Raw genomic sequence first — 19613 nt, forward strand, 5'->3', positions numbered from 1 at the left:
AACGCTCACTGCTCATCCTAGAGGCAGCATCGATCGGCTTCAGTTAGCAGCAATAGTGAAGGAATCGCTCGATCGGGTTCAGTTAACAGCCATCGATCGATCTCTCGGGTTCAGTAACGCGTAGCCTGCAGTGCAATCGCTCGGATTCAGTTAGAGCCTAACGCCTCGCTCGGGTACAGTTAGAGCCAACGCCTCGCACACATGCGCGTACGTGTACGAGAGAAACGCGCATCGCTCGGCCCCCGACCTCCCACCGTAACTGGGAACTCCCCGAAATTTTCCTCCCCCTCGCTTCTACCACGGTTTTTTCCGTCATGGACGGCCCAAAGAATGTCATGTAGCTGCGTCTCCGGCCCGCCCAGGACGAAAAGCCCATTTTCTGTCATGATTTTTTGTCATAGAAGTAGGAGCCCACCACATCTATGATGATACCGGGTTTTGTCACAATTATCGTCATAGAAGTGTCATATGTATGACAGAAAAAAAAATTTGTTCGGCCCAAAATGTCACGGATGTGTCTTTTTTTGTAGTGTAGATTTTTATTTGATCAAGTAGTCTAATCACCCCCTCTAGACATACTTTCAATCCTATAGATCTGATCTAAACCGTTATTGCACCGTCATAGTGTTCATGGTTGATCGTAGGGCAATATTTTTTTTGTTTTCTACTACGTTTCCCAACAGTAAATAGACCCACGACTTCGGTTTAGGTTGGGATGTGTAATGGGTTTCTACTCACCAAAATGCCCCCTCGGTGTACTTGATTGCATGGTTCCGGTTAATGCCATAAGGCCCTTGTGTAGTATCTCAAGTTCTTTATGGTTAATGTTATTTGGAAAGCTTTATTCACTTCCACTTCATCCATATTGCCAGCTTATTCGGCATCAAGTATTGTCAGTCTCACCTCAAGGCATGGTGCATCCTTCGCTGATACATCCAAATACCGTGGGAGAACTTCCTCGTGTTCTCCTACACATAAACCCATATATCTTTCTCAAAACAACCATGATACCTACCTATCATGGTATTTTCATAGCCATTCTGAGATACATTTTCATGCAACATTCATCATCATCCACATAAAAATACATGACTAGAGATGTGATCCTTCATTATCATTTCTTTTGAATGATTATATATAATCAACATGATATTTGTGTGTCAAGGCGTTGTTATTCATTTTCATATATGCTATGCTAGATCATTGCACATCCTGGTACACTTGCATATGCATTAATATAGAGTGTCTACATCATGTTCATCATATTTATTACTTGAGTTGAGTCATGAGAAAATTCAAGAAGTGTATTATTCATCATTACTATCATAATGCTTGTATGTTGCTATGAAGCCATGAAAAAATGGTAAGTTACCACTGGCTTAGGAGATTGTCAAAATATGATGGGTCTTGTGGTTGTTGCATGGTTCATGCTTGAGTGTTGCCTGAGTAGGTTAAGTGTCTAATGCATAAATACTCTGTAGTTATTGTGCTTGGTAGGCATAGGGTTGGTTTATGATAAGATTGCCATTAGACACAATGGAAGACATAAGTCGATGTTGAGTTCCCAATATAAAATTCACGTTCTTTCTTAACTCATGGCAAGGAAAATGTTGAGTTAACACATTGACCAAGAAAAACAAGAGGAAGTTCATTTAAGTGCTTACTTATTGCTTGCTTGTTATCAATTATAGACAATTGCTTTGCATCTCCATTCGTTTGAGTTAAACCTTTATGAGACCGTGTCAGGTAATCATGTTCATGTTAATCTAGCATTCACAATAAAAAATTATTTGTTTTATCATCTATCTGGTCGAGGACAATCAAAGATTAAACTTGGGGTTGTTGATATGTCTCAAAACTATATGCATTTTCTTTCTATTTTCATGCTACTTTATATTGGTATTGCACCAATTTGGCACAATTTTATATCAGTTTATTGGACTAACCTAATTATCTAGTGCTCAGTGCTAGTTGTTGCTTTTTGTATGTTTTTGGACTTTGTAGAAAAATATCATTTTGTGGACCAAAAATAAAATAAAAATGTTGGGTGAAGTTTCACATCAGGATGGAGCGAGGAGCATCAGAGGTGGCCAGAGCCCTCCCCCCCAGGCCACCATGAAGTAGGCCCATGCGACCTGGCCTTAGGTCATGAGGTGGGGCTGCGTGGAGTCCCTGCCCTGCCTCTCCATCAGTTCTCAGTTCCCATGCCTTTATATTCTACCAAAAAATTAAAAAAATCAAGGAATTTTCTTGTCGTCGCCACCATGCTTATTCTGAGGCAATTCAATATGGAGATCTTTTCCAGTACTCTATTGAAGAGGAAAAACATAGCCAAAGCTATCTTCATCAACCTTGCTGCCACCATGTACTTGTGTGAGTAGTCCTCCTTGGACTACGGGGCCATAATAGTATCTAGATGACGTCCTCCCTCCCTTGCTTCTCAATACAAAGACCACATGAGCTACCCTACATGACTGTGATCCATCTGATGTAATTCTCACTATGTTTGTTGTGGTGTGCTAAATTGTCACTTTATGACTAGATCTATATTATGGATTTCTTTCGGATTCTTATTACTTCTTTGCTGCATGATTTATATACATATATGCTCTCTAGTCTATTAGTATTTCGCTGGCCAGGATTTGATTGATGATCTCCAAGAGGGAGTTGTATGCTAGTTGGGTTTCAATCTTGCAAGTAATCTATCCCAGTGATAGAAAGGGAAAACTTGTAATATGTTATTTCCAGTAAGGATAAAGAGGTAGTTGCCTAGTTGTTTTGTTGGTGAACAAGAGGTAAAGATAATATACTGTTACATTATGTCACTTTGCTTAATGCAATGCTCTGTTTTAGTCAATACTTAGACATGTATGTTGGATAGGGGTCTCGGGTGGATTATTAGATATAGATGCAGTTGGGTGTTGGTTTATAGATACAACAACGTAATGCCTAAGCAATCATGACATGTATGTTCAATCATATACACTGCAATTTAATCGATGCACAACTATAATTTGTTCACCACCCCTATGCTATGTTTTCTAGAGAGATGCCACTAGTGATAGCATGGATCCCGGTCCTTTATTCCTCATAATCACAACTTTGATCACTTTATTATTATTTTTACATTCTGAACATTCTTATTTTTTGTTCTACAATACATTTTCAAACACTTGATACAATAATTCTTGTAACTAGCAAAGCTAGTGGGATTGAAACCTTGAGTTGCGAGGCAACATGGTTGTTAGCTCGGTCAACATGTCCCATCGGGGACAGTTGGACGATACGTCAGGCCATCAGCCCCTAAAGTGGTTGTGCTATATGGTTAGTGCACCTGTTCAATGTGGGCTTCGTAGCTAGGTCGTGTGGTGTTGTAGCTCGAGGTTGAACGATTGTATGTTGGGGTGGTGGCCCTAGAAGGTGGTGTCGGCTGAACACGCAGGGCACGATGGAGTGGTGGATGTCTAGGCGACGGTCCCGAGAGTTTAGCAACTTCTGGGTTTCAACTTAGTGTCATGTGGGTGACGAGGTTGCCTTCGATGTTGGTTGTCGGCATACCATTTGATGCAAGTGGCAAAATTCCTAGTGGAGTGCATGCTTTATCACTTCTGCGGGAGAGTCGGTGTCTGCTACTCCCATAACAATATAAAATATCAGTATAGGTTTGATATGATAGGTTCCGCCCGAGTGCCCGTATCGGTGTTTCACAATACCATGCCAATTGAGGTAGTACAACAAATCCGGATTTGATGCTCCCCTCAGGTATAGGATGTACCAGTTACATGTTAATTAAGAATATACTGCATATAAGCTATGATGTTTTCATGATACATAAACAATAAAAACTATTGCGCTAACTACAAGGTATTGTTAATTATCAGACACATCACATTTTTTCATAATGGTTGAATTAATATGTTTTTGACTATAGAAACAAACCACATAAAATATGTGTATCGATCGATGCAAAGGCCGGGTTTACCTCCTTTTCGGAAGAGAAGAAACAAACCATAGCTCTTTTTTGCAAGTAAATAACAGTACTGTTTCGTCTAAACAAACAATACCTTGGGATATGGTTCTAGTATACAACAAGATGAGCTCCTTTATTTATTTATTTTTTGCAAGCACACAATGGGCATATGTCTAGCTTGCTTACAAACTCCAGGCACATGTCTAGCTTGCTACTCGTACAAATGCTTAGCCCCATTCCCTGCCCATTATATTCCTTGCACTGCATCAATCTGAAGCTTGATTGCAGAAAAACTACTATGCTACACATGCAGGAGAGAGACACTTCTTGTTGCCGGTCTCCCCTTGTTCGATCTCTTCTTTTCACAAATTAAAGTGAGGGGTCCAAGGAAATGAGAGCCCAGGCAAAAAGCAGCACTTTTTGTGTAGTGTCATTGACCTTACCAGACTATATACACTTGGAAAGCCTCAGGAGACAAAATCATGGGCCTTAACGCCAAGAATGATGGCATCATATAGGCGTCTTTGTACTAGCTAGCTACCCTGATTAGCCTCCAGCTCTCAAACCTTTCATCCCTAGAGTCCCTTTGTCACTGAGACGATTTAGGTGATACTGCTAATTCCATGTCATTTTGGCTTCTCTCTGTTGGATTTGCTTCTCGGTAAAGCGATGGTCTGCACTAATTACCTTCGTTAGGAAGTGATATTCTGCTCCTTTTTTGTACAGCGGTGCGGTAGAGTCCACCGGGGCAGCCAGCAGGTCTGCGTCCCGGCCCCCTTCTTGCCTTACCAACCAACCTGCAAGATGATGGCGGAATTGTTAGGGTATGTCGAGGAGGTACAATGATGGCGTCGCAGACATATCGGGAACAAAAGGGGAAAGCGGAGGGGAAACCCTAGAAATATTCTCTTGGTAGCCACTCAATCATGGGTGACCACACATGATTGGGTTAATTACCAACAACATCGGCGCACAACACGAACCACCATGTGGTCCTGTTCCTCATGGGAAGCAGCAAATAACCCACAAGAATATGCGTAGTATATGGTGTTCTAGCTATAGGAATGAGCGATCTGTCAGTCCTTGCCTGCCTGCTACGAATTTTTAGAAATACTCGCGCATTATGATCTTGAGTAGAGCCGCCATGTTAGTCAAGATTCCCCCGAATGCGTGGGGTTCTCTTCTCGGTTGCCGCCGACGTTTCTTTTTCTAGGTAGTATAGTACAGTAGTGGATTCATGCATTATTCACTTCCAGGGACGCATATATGGAATTATGGATTCAGGGACTTGGCTTACCGGGTATAGTAGGCGGTGTTGGTGTTCATACACAATGGAGAGAGAGAGAGAGAGAGAGAGAGAGAGAGAGAGAGAGAGAGAGAGAGAGAGAGAGAGAGAGAGAGAGAGAGAGATGGCTCTTTCAGTGATGTGGGTGACGAAAATGACGCCGGTGATTAGGACGAATTGCAACCACATGTAGAGTAGCTATATAGCTCGAAGAATATCTAGTGAAAACATCCCCGTGAGAAAGGCACGTAGGGCACTCGATATTGGTAGGAAACCTATCTAGCTGAAAGAGACAAGGTGGACTGTCGGTATCAGATCAAATTTCCCTTTGTAAAAGACGGTACCGTAGTGGGGTGCAGTAAACAAGTAGTAGTAGTGCATGTATTTAGACAAAGGATGATATCGTGTGTCGATTAATTTGGCTCCTACAGGCATGTTGCGTGTTGATTTCACAAGCAAGATTCTTTTCAGCCAGGTAAAATCACCAGCCATCTGATCGTGAACACCGTCAAGTTGGGATAGAACAGCAGCGGCACGAAAAGAGTTGCCCGGCCGGCACGGCGGCACCGGCCCGGCTATCCATCCCTCTCTCGGCCGCGATCTCCTCCCCCCAAGGACACGAGAAAAACGGCCACAAAAACCACCCACGCAGCCGCAGCCGAGGAGCAAAGCTACTCGATCATTCCTCCACCACCCCCCACGCCACACCCCCACTTGTTAAAAGGCTCCGCCGCTCCGCCCCCGCCCCTCTCCTCGCTCCCGCTATTTATCCGACGGCACCCTCCGCGCTTAAACCCCTCGCGCTCCGCCCACTCCACCACACCGCCCTCCTCCCTCCTCCTGCTCCTCGCCCGCGGCGGCGTACGTCCTGCTGCTGCGCGCGCGCTCTAGCCTCGGTCCCTCCTTCGGTTCCATGGCGGAGGCTCTGGGGGCGCTGTGCCGCGGCGGAGGCTGGTCCTACGCGGCCATCTGGCGCTCCGACCGTCGCGACCCACGGTGAGTCATCACAGAGCAACACGCATCGCCTCATGCGCCTGCTTCTTCTCCTAGATCTGCATCGCCTGGGTGGGTCTCTTGCTAGGTGTCTAGCTCCTGCCGGTAGCTCAGGAAAATTCTGGCTCTGTGTTTCTTCAGAAATTGTCCGTGCAACTTTACACCGCGGCGTTCATTTTCTCGGGATTTCCCATGGAGTGCGAGATCCCAGCATCAAACTTGCGTGACACTGCCTCTTGTTCTAAAAATGAGAAGAAAAAAATAGAAGCGCACATTGGGATCTCAAGCCTGAATTTGCATTTCCGTCTGCTTAAATACGCCCCTTTTCTCCCGGCCCCTCTGACAAAGATAAAGGTTAAAAGAAAAGCTTATCTGAACTCTATAGTGTGCGTTATTCTGTATGCTCATTTCTTGCACTGTCAACAGGGATAGTACACGTACGTAGCTCTCAGGAACTTCCTTTAGGCAGCAAAGCAGTGCGTATCCCACTAGCAGTCCTCTCCTCTTGTAGCTATCCGATCTCTGCCTGTAAGCTGTAAGCACGTACGCGATACTGTGGGATTTTTTGGTCAAATCTTCTGAGGATATCTTTCTTTTAGGCACTGCAAAAAGTTAACCATCATCAGCCATTTTAATTGTACGTGTTTCTTTGCTTATTAATGTGAGATCTCTTATCCACCCTTTCTCGAAAAATAAATAATGTGAGATCTCTTAAACCTGTGCAAAGTTTAGACCCTTTTCTCCCTGGAACTTGTACATCTCAGTCTCCCTGCTCATTTGTATTTATTTTTCAGAACTCTGCTGATTCGGCATATAAAACTGTAGTTTCTTACCTATGATTTGCTTCTCACGTACAAGTTTGCTAACGATTGGAGAGTGCCACTGCGAAGATGAAGCCCGAAAAGTTGTTGAGAATATGCTTAATCAAGTCCATGTTGTTGGAGAAGGGTATGTCACAGTGACCTCCTTTTATGCTTGACTCAGTTTTCTTTTGCAAGTCATTGGTATCTCTGTTTTAAATGGTTTTGTGCCATTCCTCAAAAAAAAAAAGATTTGTGCCGACTTGTGGCTAAATACTGCAAGAATTTTTTCCTGTTAAGTTATCAAATAGTTATGAGCCCTGATTTTGCAGAATATTTGAGATTAACATATATGGTGTTAACTCTGTCAGTGTCAGCACTATTTTTTCTCGACATTTCCTTGTACCGTTCCATCAAGTTGCTTTTGCACTCAACTACTTTGCTGATCATGACTCGTCTTCGATTTCAGCATCATAGGGTCAGCTCTAGTAAGTGGGAAGTGCCAATGGATTTCCGATGATGATTCCTTTAGTTTGGTTCAGACATGCAACGCAGAAAACCTAGGCTTATTTCAGGTATAAATTTCTTGCTCTCTTTTCAGATTTCTTTCTTTAAATGATGTTCTTATAAATTTATTTACTAAACTATCACATGCATGAATCTTCAAAAAAGTGTTTAGACAACCAAAAGACTAGTTGGCCTCATAACACCTTGTCTATAAGTGCACTTGGATTATTTATTAGAAAAAACGCATGGACATATAATTCACGTTTTTCCTGTCCATACTTCCTTTTAGTTTATTGCAGAAAGTAAGAAGTTTCCTTATTTTAACAGAGGAAGGTACCTTCTTGTAGGGCTATACTTGGTGGCAACATCAGTTCATGAGTGGAATAAAGGTTATTCGCCTTTTCTTTCTTTCCAAAAAGCTTCTTATAAACATCCATTCTTAAGGCAGTTGGGGCAGAACTGTCTTAATGATTAGCAGAACTTGTGATCAGTCACTGAAAAGTGCACATCTTCTACAGACTATTGCAGTAGTACCTATCCCGGCGCTTGGTGTGGCGCAGTTTGGCTCGGTGCAAAAGGTTAGTGCATATGAATTTCTCAAATGCAACTCTTACAATTATTCGTTATAGAAACACAATCTTTTTCATGATATCAATCTTTGTGTTGCTTCCTGATATCATTGGTTCAGTCTAAAAGAATTGTTTGCAAGAGTTCGTTTGAACTTTGACTGATGCCAATTCTTATAAAAGAAATATTTCCTGTTTAGACTGCTATATATTTATTGCTATGTCAGTTAGAGAAGAACAAGAGCTTGCCTTATGCTGTTAGCTACATGTTCTCTGAACTTCCTCCTTAGCATAAATGCATTATATCATTAGGCATCAGGACATAACAATTGTATACTTTCTGATGAAAATTTAATCTTTCACATTCACCAGGTATCTGAGAACTTAGAGTTTCTGGAACATGTTAAAGGCACACTTTGTCGAAGGGAAAGCATCTTATGGGATCCTTCAACCAAACATATTCATGGAGATGCTCTCCCTCATAATACCCAATTTCAACTCAATTCTCTGAGCACAAAGCGTCTTATGCGTATCAAAGATGACCCAGAAAACATGAAACTTCTTGAGAACATAGTAGGCATAGAATCTCTAGGGAGTTTAGTAAGTACTTCGAGCAGTTACTCTCCGAGCTCTTCAAATGGTTTCACTTCCTACGGAACTTGCAACGGTCGAAATCCTCCTCATATAGTGGCCATGCCAGTGAACTCCAAGTCAATAAATGCAGTCAGGTTATTTCATAATGGCGGCAATTTGATGCAGCACAATAGTGGTTCAGAAAATCCATTATTACAGCTTCGATCTGCTAAACAGCCTGATTCTAGTTTAGCAAGTGCAACCACATCCTATTCCAGTTTAAACAATCTTCCTAGAATAGAGTATGAGCAGTCATGCACACCCAACAATCTAGGATACCACCTTCAAAGTGAAGATTCATCTAGTTACCGTAACTCATTCTCAGCTTGTTTTTCTGTGGGTGATGAGCTCAAACCCATGTTATTTGACAACAACAATTCTCCTGTTCAAAGTAACCCAATGCATGAGGTCGATACTACCGGATTTACTTCACAGGCTAATTGTGCAGTCTATGAGTTGCCAAATGAAATATTGGTAGAACCGATTGTGGGGACGGTAAGCACTCGCGGAAAAGGAAGCAATGGAAATACCAGTTTGCTAGAAAGCACGGTATTCGATCCCCTCATACATGATTGGTGGGATAACAGTGTCCTACTAGCAGAAAACATTCCAGATTTCGGTGCCACTACCACATCCTCTGCGACGGAACAGGCAAATAGTGATCCACTGTCAGTTGAAGGGAGGGGCTTGTTTTCAGAATCTGTCCTTGAAGAACTGCTTGGTGCTAGTGGTAATGTGAATACAGATACAGCATGTGGCTCTGTTGTCTCTAGCACTGGTCCATTAGCTGGTTGTTTCTCAGGTTGTGAATTACCAGGGTACACCATCCACCAAGACTCTTCTTACTCGGCGTGCAAGGAACAAGTACCACCATTGAACTTCCCTTCCAACAGCTATACATCTGAAAATGTACCAAGTGGAGAATCAAAGGCAATACCAGTGTCCCTGGCCAATTTATCTATGGATGACAGTTGCAGCCTGCACACTGCAAATTCCAAGGTCGGCCAGGTAACAAATCCCGAGGGAGTAAAGGTTATAAAGAAAAGAGCTAGACCAGGTGAGAGCACGCGGCCAAGACCGAAGGACCGGCAGCAGATACAAGATCGCGTCAAGGAATTGCGTGAGATAGTCCCAAACAGTGCAAAGGTATACTTATTGATCACACTATGTTTCTTTCTGCTTAAACTTATAGCTGGAAAATTACTGAGCTGTATATTGTGCACAACAGTGTAGCATTGATGCTTTGTTGGACCGGACAATCAAGCATATGATCTTTCTGCAAGGTGTAACTAAGTATGCAGAGAAAATTAAGCAAGCCGATGAACCCAAGGTATGTCATGCTGATGAAAGCATATAAACCATATAGAACTTCAACATTTCTTCTTAGATTTTCCCTGTACTGACCTTGTATTCATGTGATTATGAAGATGATAAGCAAAGATAGTGGTGCCGTCTTGAAGGATAACTCAAGTGGTGTTGTCTTGAAAGATAACTCTAGTGCTGCAAGTAATGGTGGCGCCACGTGGGCCTATGAAGTTGCAGGACAGACCATGGTGTGCCCAATAATTGTCGAGGATCTTTCACCGCCCGGTCAGATGCTTGTGGAGGTATGGTTCAGAAGCGATCTGCTATTTTCCCTTGGCCCCAGTGCAGAAATTTGAGACATTCTCTTTGCTTTTTAACAGATGCTATGTGAGGAACGTGGCTTTTTCCTAGAGATAGCAGACACCATACGCGGGTTTGGACTGACAATCTTGAAGGGGCTGATGGAGCTCCGTGAAGGCAAGATAATGGCACGATTCCTCGTCGAGGTAGAGAAGAAATATTTGTTCGGCATTCTTAATTTTTGGGGGCTTCGTTATTTTATCATTTTAACATTATGGTGGCTTTGCAGGCAAACAAGAACGTGACTAGGATGGACATATTTTTGTCACTTGTTCAGCTGCTACAACAAAATAGCCACAACAGATCTTCTGACCAGCTAGCTAAGGTCATTAGCAGTGGGGTTCGATCTTTCGCGGAGCATCAGCAATCTCCAATGTTGATTCCAGTTGGACTTGCTGAGAGATGACAGTGAACACAAATATTTGGAGAAGATCATACTGGGGAGTACCAACTGCAGACATTCAGAGTGTTGACCGGCGCTTGATGTTGATTGCCAGGCGTTAATAGGACTACTAGTGTAAGATGTAGCGGATGTGCATTGTGTCATGAAGAAAAGTTTCAGTTACTAGTGCTTATACAAGTCCTTTCTCTTTTTGAATTGTTTGTACAAGTTCTTATGTAACCAGTTTAGGAACGTCACTGTTTCTTGTTTGTAATTGAAACGTTTGTGTGAATGTACGTTATCTGTTGTGTGTTTAGTGATGCCCGAATTTTCGACCGAAGAAAATGATATGTCAAGAATTGAGTTATCGTCTGCTTGTTTTCTATGTCAGGTATCACAAAGTGTACCACTCACTCTGTTTCAAATTATTTGATGTTTTAGTATGGAACTGAACGGGTACATCCTTCAAATAATTTGGAACTGAATGAGTGCATCTTTCAAATAAAATACTAGTTTTAAGCCATTTTAGGTTTTTCTTTCAAGCTTTTAGGCTGGGCTTAGCCGAGAAACCAAGTGTGGCTCGGATGCCAGGCTTTTGTGTCTAAGCCGTTGAGCGGGGCGGTCCATGCTTAGGTAGGACATAGCGTGTTTTAAAAAGACATCGAGCACCCATTTGATTTAGTGGAAATCATAATCTTTTTTATCTGAAATCGTAATCTTTTCGGTAGCCTAAGACCAGTAAACAACAGTAGGTAAGACGAGGTAAACCCTATTTGACGTGTGTCAAATAGCGAGCAAATCACATAGGGATACACTGATGGGCTGGGGACAATTAATGTTTCGCTAATTTTTTATGGTCAAATTATTTTTTTGACTTTTGGTTTTCTTTGTTTTTCACTTCAAAATATTTCCTTTGTGGCTTTCCCGGGGTTTTTTCCTTTCCATTTTCTATTTTTTATTTGGGTACTCTTAGTTTTTCTTTGGGTTTTCTTTTATTCTATGGAGTTTTCCTTTATTTGTTTCCTTTTTCTTTTGTTTCATTTTAGCATTTTTAAAATATATTATCTGTTGAATACGTGAATATTATTGTAACTACATGACGTTGATTTCAAAATACATGATGAATAATTTTTTAAATACATGATGCATATTTTTAATAAATACTCGCTCCTTCTCAAAATAAGTGTCTCAACTTTGTACTAACTTTAGTACAAAATTGTACTAAGTTCAGGACACTTATTTTGGGACGGAGGGAGTGTATTAATATATTTTTGCAATGAATATAATGAATATCTTTAAAATAAATTATGAGCTTTTTAATACACACTGAACAATTTTAATACATTTTTATTTATTTATTTTGTTAAAGCCCACCTAAAATGTTGGAGGAACAGGAAAACCAACAAAAATCGCCGAAAAGGGAGAGGAGCGCTCAGCATGGAGTAGATCCAATTTCGCACATGGTCTCTGGGTAGCGATAATGGGCGGCCCACATGGATGTTCTTATGTCTTTTCTCACCGGTTGTAGTAAGCTTCTACCTTGTCTCAGAAAAAAAAGGTAAGCTTCTACCAGTTTTTTATATTTTTATCTATGTTTTTACTAGCCGTTTTTACCGGTTTTCTCTGGGTTTGATTTCTATTTTTTATTTTTAAAATTTCTCCATTACTAAATTGGTTATTATTTTCTAAAATTTGAGAACATTTTATGAAATACAGGACATTTCTAAACACATTTTATGGAAAGTTGAGAACATTATTTGAATCTGTGAACACCTTAAAAAAATCATGATCATATATTAAATTTGTAGGAACATTGTGTAAATTATTTAATACTCCTTCCATCCCATAATATAAGAGTGTTTTCCACATTAATGTAGTGTGAAAAACGCTCTTATATTATGGGATAGAGGGAGTATTTTCTATGCGAACATTTTGTAAATCTGCAAACATTTGAAATTCATAAATAATTTTGAAATGCCAACCATTTTATAAATCCATGAACATTTTCTCAAAAATTGTGAACATTTCTTGCAATTTCTGAACTTTTGAAAAAATTGAACATTTCTTAAATTTGATAACTTTTTCCAAATTTACAAACATTATCCAAAAATTCAAGATTTTTTGAATTCCTGAACATTTTATAAATTTCATAAACTAATTTTAATAGGTAACCGCCGAACAGAAAAACCTGGTCAAAATTGCTCGAATCTTGTTGTTGCTTTTTTTTAAGTGTAACCAGGGATTTATTCAAAACTCATAATGTTTGGGATACAAATAATCTCCGGGACTCTCCCTAGCCACACATGACAACCGGCATCAAGAGTTGATGCCGCCTTAGCTAAACTATGAGTTTCACTATTAGACTCTAGGTTCATAACGAAAAATAACATCCTCAAACTCCCTCCTCGTATTATCTATCTCATTCAGTACCAAAGCATATGTTGTTGCAGCTCATGTTCCAGTTTTTGTGATGACTTCAAGACGATCAGAGCCAATCACTAGGCGTCGAACATGCAATTCGTTAGCAAGAGCTAGTGCCTCGTTACAAGCGTGAGCCTCGAAGCTCGCAGGATATACCAATCCGTCGAAGACGACGGTCGACGCGCCTAAGCAAAATTTGCTTGCACTGTACGTATTCCAAGTAGCGCTAGCTAAGACATACGGCCCGACCCAGAGGGCGGGGGGTTGTTAGCACGATTCCTAGTGTCCTTTTTTTTTAGAACGTAGACACTGAAAGCGTCCGGCCTTAAATTAATAAAGCCCAAATAGGAACAGGCAGAGTATCAAACCACGGACATACAAGTTCGAGACAAAAGCCAGGGCTTACGCGAGGAGCAAGAAGCTAAAGGTTCAGAGCCTGACTGCGAGGTTGGTTACAGGGCCGAAGCCCGGGGCCTTGAGTACGCAGACTCGCCAAAACAAAATGAGGAGCCCACCCTTAGGCTGGCACCACCGGCTCCCTAGCCGCGACGTAAACCTGATGAATCCGGTCTTGTGCGTGTTTCATGAGATCAGCGTCCTTCTGCTTCACCAACGGACTCCATTGCTGCAAGAGGAAAGAGCATTTGTATATAATATTAGCCGGGTGCGACGGGAACTGTCCTTCGATGGTAAACTTATTGCGAGTCAGCCAAAGGGACCAAAGCATCGCGCCAATGCTAGTCCACAGCACCCTCTTGCCCTGGCCCTGGACCGAGTCCAGGAGCGCCACTAGCTCATGCGAGGAGCACGGATCCCATGAGACCCCGGCCGCCTCACGCATTGCACTCCAAGCAAAACGCGACAACAGACAAAGGAAAAAGGCATGGTTCGCGTTCTCTGGCGCCCCACACAACACACACGGCCCCGAAGCCGGGTTGTTCCTCTTTGCAATGTTAACCGATGTGGGAAGTCGATCGCGTAACAACTGCCAGAGGAACACTTTGATTTTTAGAGGGACGCGGGCTTGCCAAAGTCCTTTAGCCACCGTTTGTTCCGGCCCTTGGCACAGTTTGTAGTACAAAGACTTGACGGAGAACTTCTCGGACGCATTGAGGTGCCAGGAGACCCTGTCTGGTTCCTCAGAAAGCGCCACGGGGGCTACGAGTTGCAGCAAAGCCTCCCACTTTGCTGGTTCCTACTCGTTCAGGTTGCGGCGAAAGGCAATGGCCAGGGGGTGTGCCAAAGCCTCTGCCACTCGCTGGTCCGGCGCCACAGCAAGAGCATACAACTCTGGGAACCCTTCCCAGAGAGGGCCCGTGCCCACCCAGAAATCTAGCCAGAATCGGGTGGAGCGACCGTTACCGACATGGAACTTGGCTCCTTTATCAAAAGCGGGTCTAATGGCCTGTAGATCTTGCCAGAAGGGGGAGCCCCTAGCTTCCCCTTCAAAGAAATTCCCATTGGGGAAGTACTTGGCCCGAAGGATGTCAGCCCAAAGTCTCGTCGCTCCTTGCGAGAGTTTCCATATCCATTTACACATGAGCGCTATGTTCTGTAGTCTCGTGTTGGTGATCCCTAGTCCTCCCAAGGATTTGGGCCTACAAACCGCAGCCCATTTTACCATGTGGTATTTGCGCTTAAGGCCCGACCCGGGCCTGACGAATCCACAGTCCGCTAGTCGCACGAATAGAGCTGAGTCGCTCTGCCCATTTAGCTAAGTAATTCGTTTTTGGGAACCTTCTACAAGGTTCTGGTCCAATTGTTTTTCATTATTATATATTTTTCATGTTGTTTTATTTTCTAATTCATAAAATGATCACATTTGTTAGGAAGTGTTCAAACTTTCAAAAAAATGTTCATGGATTTAAACAGTGTTCAAAAAAGTCAAGAATCTTTAAAAAAACATGTTTAAAAAGAACTTAGAATGTTTATAAAATGTTCAGACAATTTCAGAAAATGTTCGTGTTTTCTCCAAAAATGTTCACGGAATTCTCAGATTTTTTTTTTCAGAATTCAGGAAATGTCAGCATTAAAATGTATCAATTGAAAATAAATCATTTATATCACGGAATTAGTTTTTCCTGTATTAGCAGCCGGTTCTAGAAGAAAATGCTTTGAAAGCCAAAGAAATAAACAAAAGAAAATCACTACACAGGAGTGCTCCATGCCTGCCCTCGTTGTCCAGCCCATCTCCCATCCCACAAAGCCATACCATTCGGCCACTCATACAAAGCCATGCCATTCGGCCAGGTTACGTTCCCTGGTTTCTGGGTTTATTTCATTTCTTTGGTTCTAGTGTTTTTCCATATATTTTTCTAGCAAAAAATTCAAAAAATGTTTGTAATTTTTAATTTTATTCATTTAAAAAAACTTGAAAAATCTAAAATTGTTTACATTCTTAAATAACCTTCAAAATTTTCACAATTGTTCAAAAAATGTTTACATTTCTCAAAAAACTTTCACTTCCTAAAATATAATTTTCGTTTGTTCAAACCAAAGAAAACTGCCTAAAAACAAAACAAAATTGCTAGAAAGCGGAAGAGAAAAAAATCGATTGCTACCTTTTTTACAAATAGCATGCTGAATCACTTATCGGCATTAATTGGCCAGCCCAGTTGGTATCGACCTGTGTGATTACTCAACTGGTTGAGGCAGAGTGTCAAAGAAAGAGGAGCTCCCTTGAGTATGTATTTTGTATTGTACGTGTATTGAAATTGTGATCCATTTTTTAGTCTTGTATAATTAAGATAGAAGTCTTTTCTTATATACTAGTATAACGTCCGTGCGTTGCCACGGACTCTTCAAAATTTATAATCAGTATCTTTTATTTATCATCCCCTCATATTGGGTGATTATGGGGTGCTCTAATTAGAAACACAACAATCAAATATTAAAAAAATTCACCGAACGAACAACAACGAATAATACGATATCTATCAAACGAATAAAATGAGGTCATATTTTTGGTCCGTCATGCACTTCAGTTAAAAAGTGCCTATCCCTTTTAGAATCAACCCACTGTTTGCTCGCACGCAAAAAAAATACATCTCTAAAGTGGGGAACCGATCGGTGCCAAAAAGAACTCAAACTCCTATCCAATCTCGACTTCATGCTCTTCCACTTCCATTGATAAAGATGGAATGTCAAGGGTTTCAGCATGATGACCTCGAGCAGCCGCCGACATCCCTCCCCACATCTACCCCTACCCCCTGCTGCCGCTTGCACTGTCCTTGCTCCTCGAGGGAGCTAGGGACACAATGTTCTCTAGGATGGGCATGACCAGATCCACGAGGAGGCCACATTCTTCCATGGGAACCCAACCAAGCACACCACCCTCCGCAACCATCCAATCCCAGCCTAACAAAGTCAAGACCCGCCATCGATCCACAAATCAGGCTCGCCGCATCCAGGTTCACTGCAAGTCTGTGACGAGTCTGTAGTCGACATCTTGACTTTGGCTATCCCCACGAAAGAATCATCAGATCCTGCTTACTTTTACCATCACTTCGTCTCTTCCCAAGGCAGCGACACCATCCAGCCAATCACCACCACCGCTTGCGGCTTGCCTACATAAAATCATGAGAAATCCCCACGGCGGTGCTGTAAGATCACCTTGGCAACCTTGACAGTGACCGACTGGTCTAAGATCTAAGCTAGCCGCTCTTTGTAGAAACCAATAGAAGTAGGCATGTGACTCAGATTTGTTCTTTGGTGTGCATGCGTTTCTTGCTGCCCACCAGCTCTTGTCTACAACTCGCCTATCTCTGTACCAGCTCTTGGTCTACAACTCGCCTATCTCCATGCTCGAGACGACCAAGCTCGATGCGTAAGCCGCATACGTCTGCTAGAGCTATATCCAGGCCCTATGATTTTTGGATCACTAGCACTATGGGTGCCAGGACCGGAGTCGCCCTCATCCACCAAGTGGATCAAGGAGGCCCACCACCTAGACTCTACATCGCAATATTTTGTGTTTTCCTATAAAATGTAAAGAACCTTCTCTAATAAACGTAAATATAACCTTTTGGTTTTATAGTCTCAACTTTCCTACACTCCAATACCAGAAGGATTTCTTGGTTTTATTTAATGACCTTCTTGAATGTCATTCACTTAGAAAGGTAGTAATACAATCTGTGATATTAAGGCAAATTATTAGTCATATTAAAGTGCAAAAGGCCCTATAGGAGTCAAAGCATGACTTTTATGGTTATACTGTAATTTGCAAGATCTGGGATTTATGCAAGTGTACAATTAGAGAAGAGCCAATTAAATAGATTTTCACATTCAGAATAGTACGATTAGCAGTAGCACTTCAATTTTTTCATGTTTGATCAGCTTGCTAGGTGGTTATCACTAAGCATGTTGGAATGATGAGCATAACCTAACTTAGTTCAGTACGTGTTGCTGCAAATTAGTTCAGTACGTACGAAGCTGTTGCTAATTTCAATGCCTGGCTGTTGCAAGTTTCTAATGAAAAAGTACTTCAGGTCAAAGGTCAGGGAATATACACTTTTGTTATCATGGTTGTTTCCTTATAGTGAACAACTTTGATCACCACTTCAGCAGCTACTATCTATAAGAAGACATTAGCTAAGTAGATACAGGCAAAGAAAGCATGTAGGCAAAACCAGAATTAAAAACATCCTTCTCAATGGAGCTCGTGCAGTTTGGAAGACCCTAATCATCGATGAGGGACCCCTCCGATGGTAGCATGGCGTGACAATTGCCGTCAATGACGACACCCAAAGTACCTTGCACAATCCATCGATCCAGTTCGAAACAATCAAGCACATACCTTGCAAAGTGATGTGGATCTGAAGCAGAGGTGGGAAGGTAAAGGCTCAGGTGAGGTGGAATGAGACATTGATATAGACGTGCACGCATGAGAATAAGGCGGTGCCCAGGATGGATCTCCATCGGAGGAGGCCGGATCCGCTGGGGAGGAGGTCGCTGTAGTACCTGCCATCTGTGTGATGGATCACGGGGCTGGCAGGCAGGGGGAGGGGATAGGAGGGAGCGGGTGGGATAGAGCGCAGATGGCGGGTGCCCCCGACGACGGCTGGGAAGGATGGTGGAGGAGGTGGATGAGGATGGCAGCGGCGGCGTCTGCGGTTGCGCCTCGTCCGCAGCCGTGCTGGTGGTGGTCGATGCGAGAGCCGGATGGCGTCGGCCAGAATCAGGCAGGGGCGACAAAGATTTAGAGGAGAGAGAGAATGGAGGCGATGATCAATGGGGGGAAGGGCCACCGGCGATTGGGGTGGCCTCAGATCCGCCCTCCATGGCCGCCTATTTCATGGGACGAACACCCGTGCTCACCGTCGGGCTCGCCTTCGGCCGCTGCCTCGCCGACATTCACGACGTAGAGCCCCTTCCTCCGACCCCATTTGCCAGGGAGGCAGCGCCATCCTTCATCGCAGAGAATGAGTCCACACTGAGATCCCAACCAGATCGTGATTGCACCTCCCCAAACCGCAGCGGCACATCCCACTCCATCAACGACCAACCTATATGAGGCGGAGGGTCAGTGTAGGACGCGAGCGCCGTCACCATGGACGTGGGGGATGCCGTAGGTGGGAAGGAGGCGGCGACGGCGTCTGTGTCAGGAAGATCGCACGACGGCGGCGGCGTTTACTCGAGGGGATCGAGAGGAGCTGTGTTTGGTGCCGGGTGGGTTCTTTGGTGCGTGCGTGGGGATGGAGATTGTGATAGGTGACCAGGTGAGGGCGTGCCATACCTGGATCGATAGCCTTACCATACCTGGTGGTAATTTAAATTTATTACCATATTCGATATTTCCCGAGTTATGGCCTTACCATACCTGGATTGATAGCCTTTGGGGTAATTTAAATTTATTACCATATAATTACCATATTCAAAATTTCCTGAGTTATGACCTTACCATACCTGGATTGATTTATTACTATACGTGGATTAATTATGATTTATTATTATATGATTTATTACCATACGTGGATAGCCTTACCATACCTGGTGGTAATTTAAATTTATTACCATATTCAATATTTCCCGAGTTATGGCCTTACCATACCTGGATTGATAGCCTTTGGGGTAATTTAAATTTATTACCATATAATTACCATATTCAAAATTTCCTGAGTTATGACCTTACCATACATGGATTGATTTATTACTATACGTGGATTAATTATGATTGATTACCATAAATACATTGGGTATTGCCGGTCAGACGAGAAAAGAGAAAACCCGGTGGGAGGGGCTGGTGGGAGGTGGGACGAAGAAAAACCGGTTGAAAATAAACCGGTTGAAAATAAACCGGTTGAAAGTGGGGGGGGGACTATTCAACCAATTCGTCCATTAGGAGTAGAGAATACATTGGGTATTGCCGGTCAGACGAGAAAAGAGAAAAACC

The 19613-nt window shown here is 42.7% G+C and overlaps 1 protein-coding gene across 2 annotated transcripts; it reads left to right on the forward strand.

Annotated features, from left to right (window-relative positions):
- The first annotated feature begins 5950 nt into the window (after positions 1 to 5950).
- On the forward strand, positions 5951 to 11168 carry LOC119317409. 2 transcript variants are annotated; one of them, XM_037591854.1, is made up of 10 exons: positions 5951 to 6251; positions 7107 to 7196; positions 7518 to 7623; positions 7903 to 7944; positions 8074 to 8133; positions 8494 to 9900; positions 9983 to 10084; positions 10182 to 10361; positions 10440 to 10565; positions 10649 to 11168. In XM_037591854.1, exons 1-10 carry the CDS (start codon positions 6169 to 6171, stop codon positions 10823 to 10825), a joined length of 2373 nt encoding a protein of 790 aa, XP_037447751.1. In that variant the 5' UTR covers positions 5951 to 6168; the 3' UTR covers positions 10826 to 11168. The 2 variants fall into 2 exon arrangements, with proteins under 2 accessions (XP_037447751.1, XP_037447752.1); XM_037591855.1 differs by lacking the exon at positions 5951 to 6251 and having other exon boundaries at positions 7179 to 7196; positions 7883 to 7944.
- Positions 11169 to 19613: the final 8445 nt, after the last annotated feature.

This window comes from Triticum dicoccoides, chromosome 6A (assembly GCF_002162155.2).
Source record: "Triticum dicoccoides isolate Atlit2015 ecotype Zavitan chromosome 6A, WEW_v2.0, whole genome shotgun sequence".
NCBI lineage: Eukaryota > Viridiplantae > Streptophyta > Magnoliopsida > Poales > Poaceae > Triticum > Triticum dicoccoides.

What these genes read in the sequence shown, in the direction of transcription:
- LOC119317409 (XM_037591854.1), top strand. Translation starts at nt 6,169, where the DNA reads ATGGCGGAGGCTCTGGGGGCGCTGTGCCGCGGCGGAGGCTGGTCCTAC. An exon ending in TCCGACCGTCGCGACCCACG is followed by an intron (nt 6,252 to 7,106) that starts GTGAGTCATCAC and finishes CTCACGTACAAG; the next exon opens with TTTGCTAACGATTGGAGAGT. An exon ending in TAGTCCCAAACAGTGCAAAG is followed by an intron (nt 9,901 to 9,982) that starts GTATACTTATTG and finishes TGTGCACAACAG; the next exon opens with TGTAGCATTGATGCTTTGTT.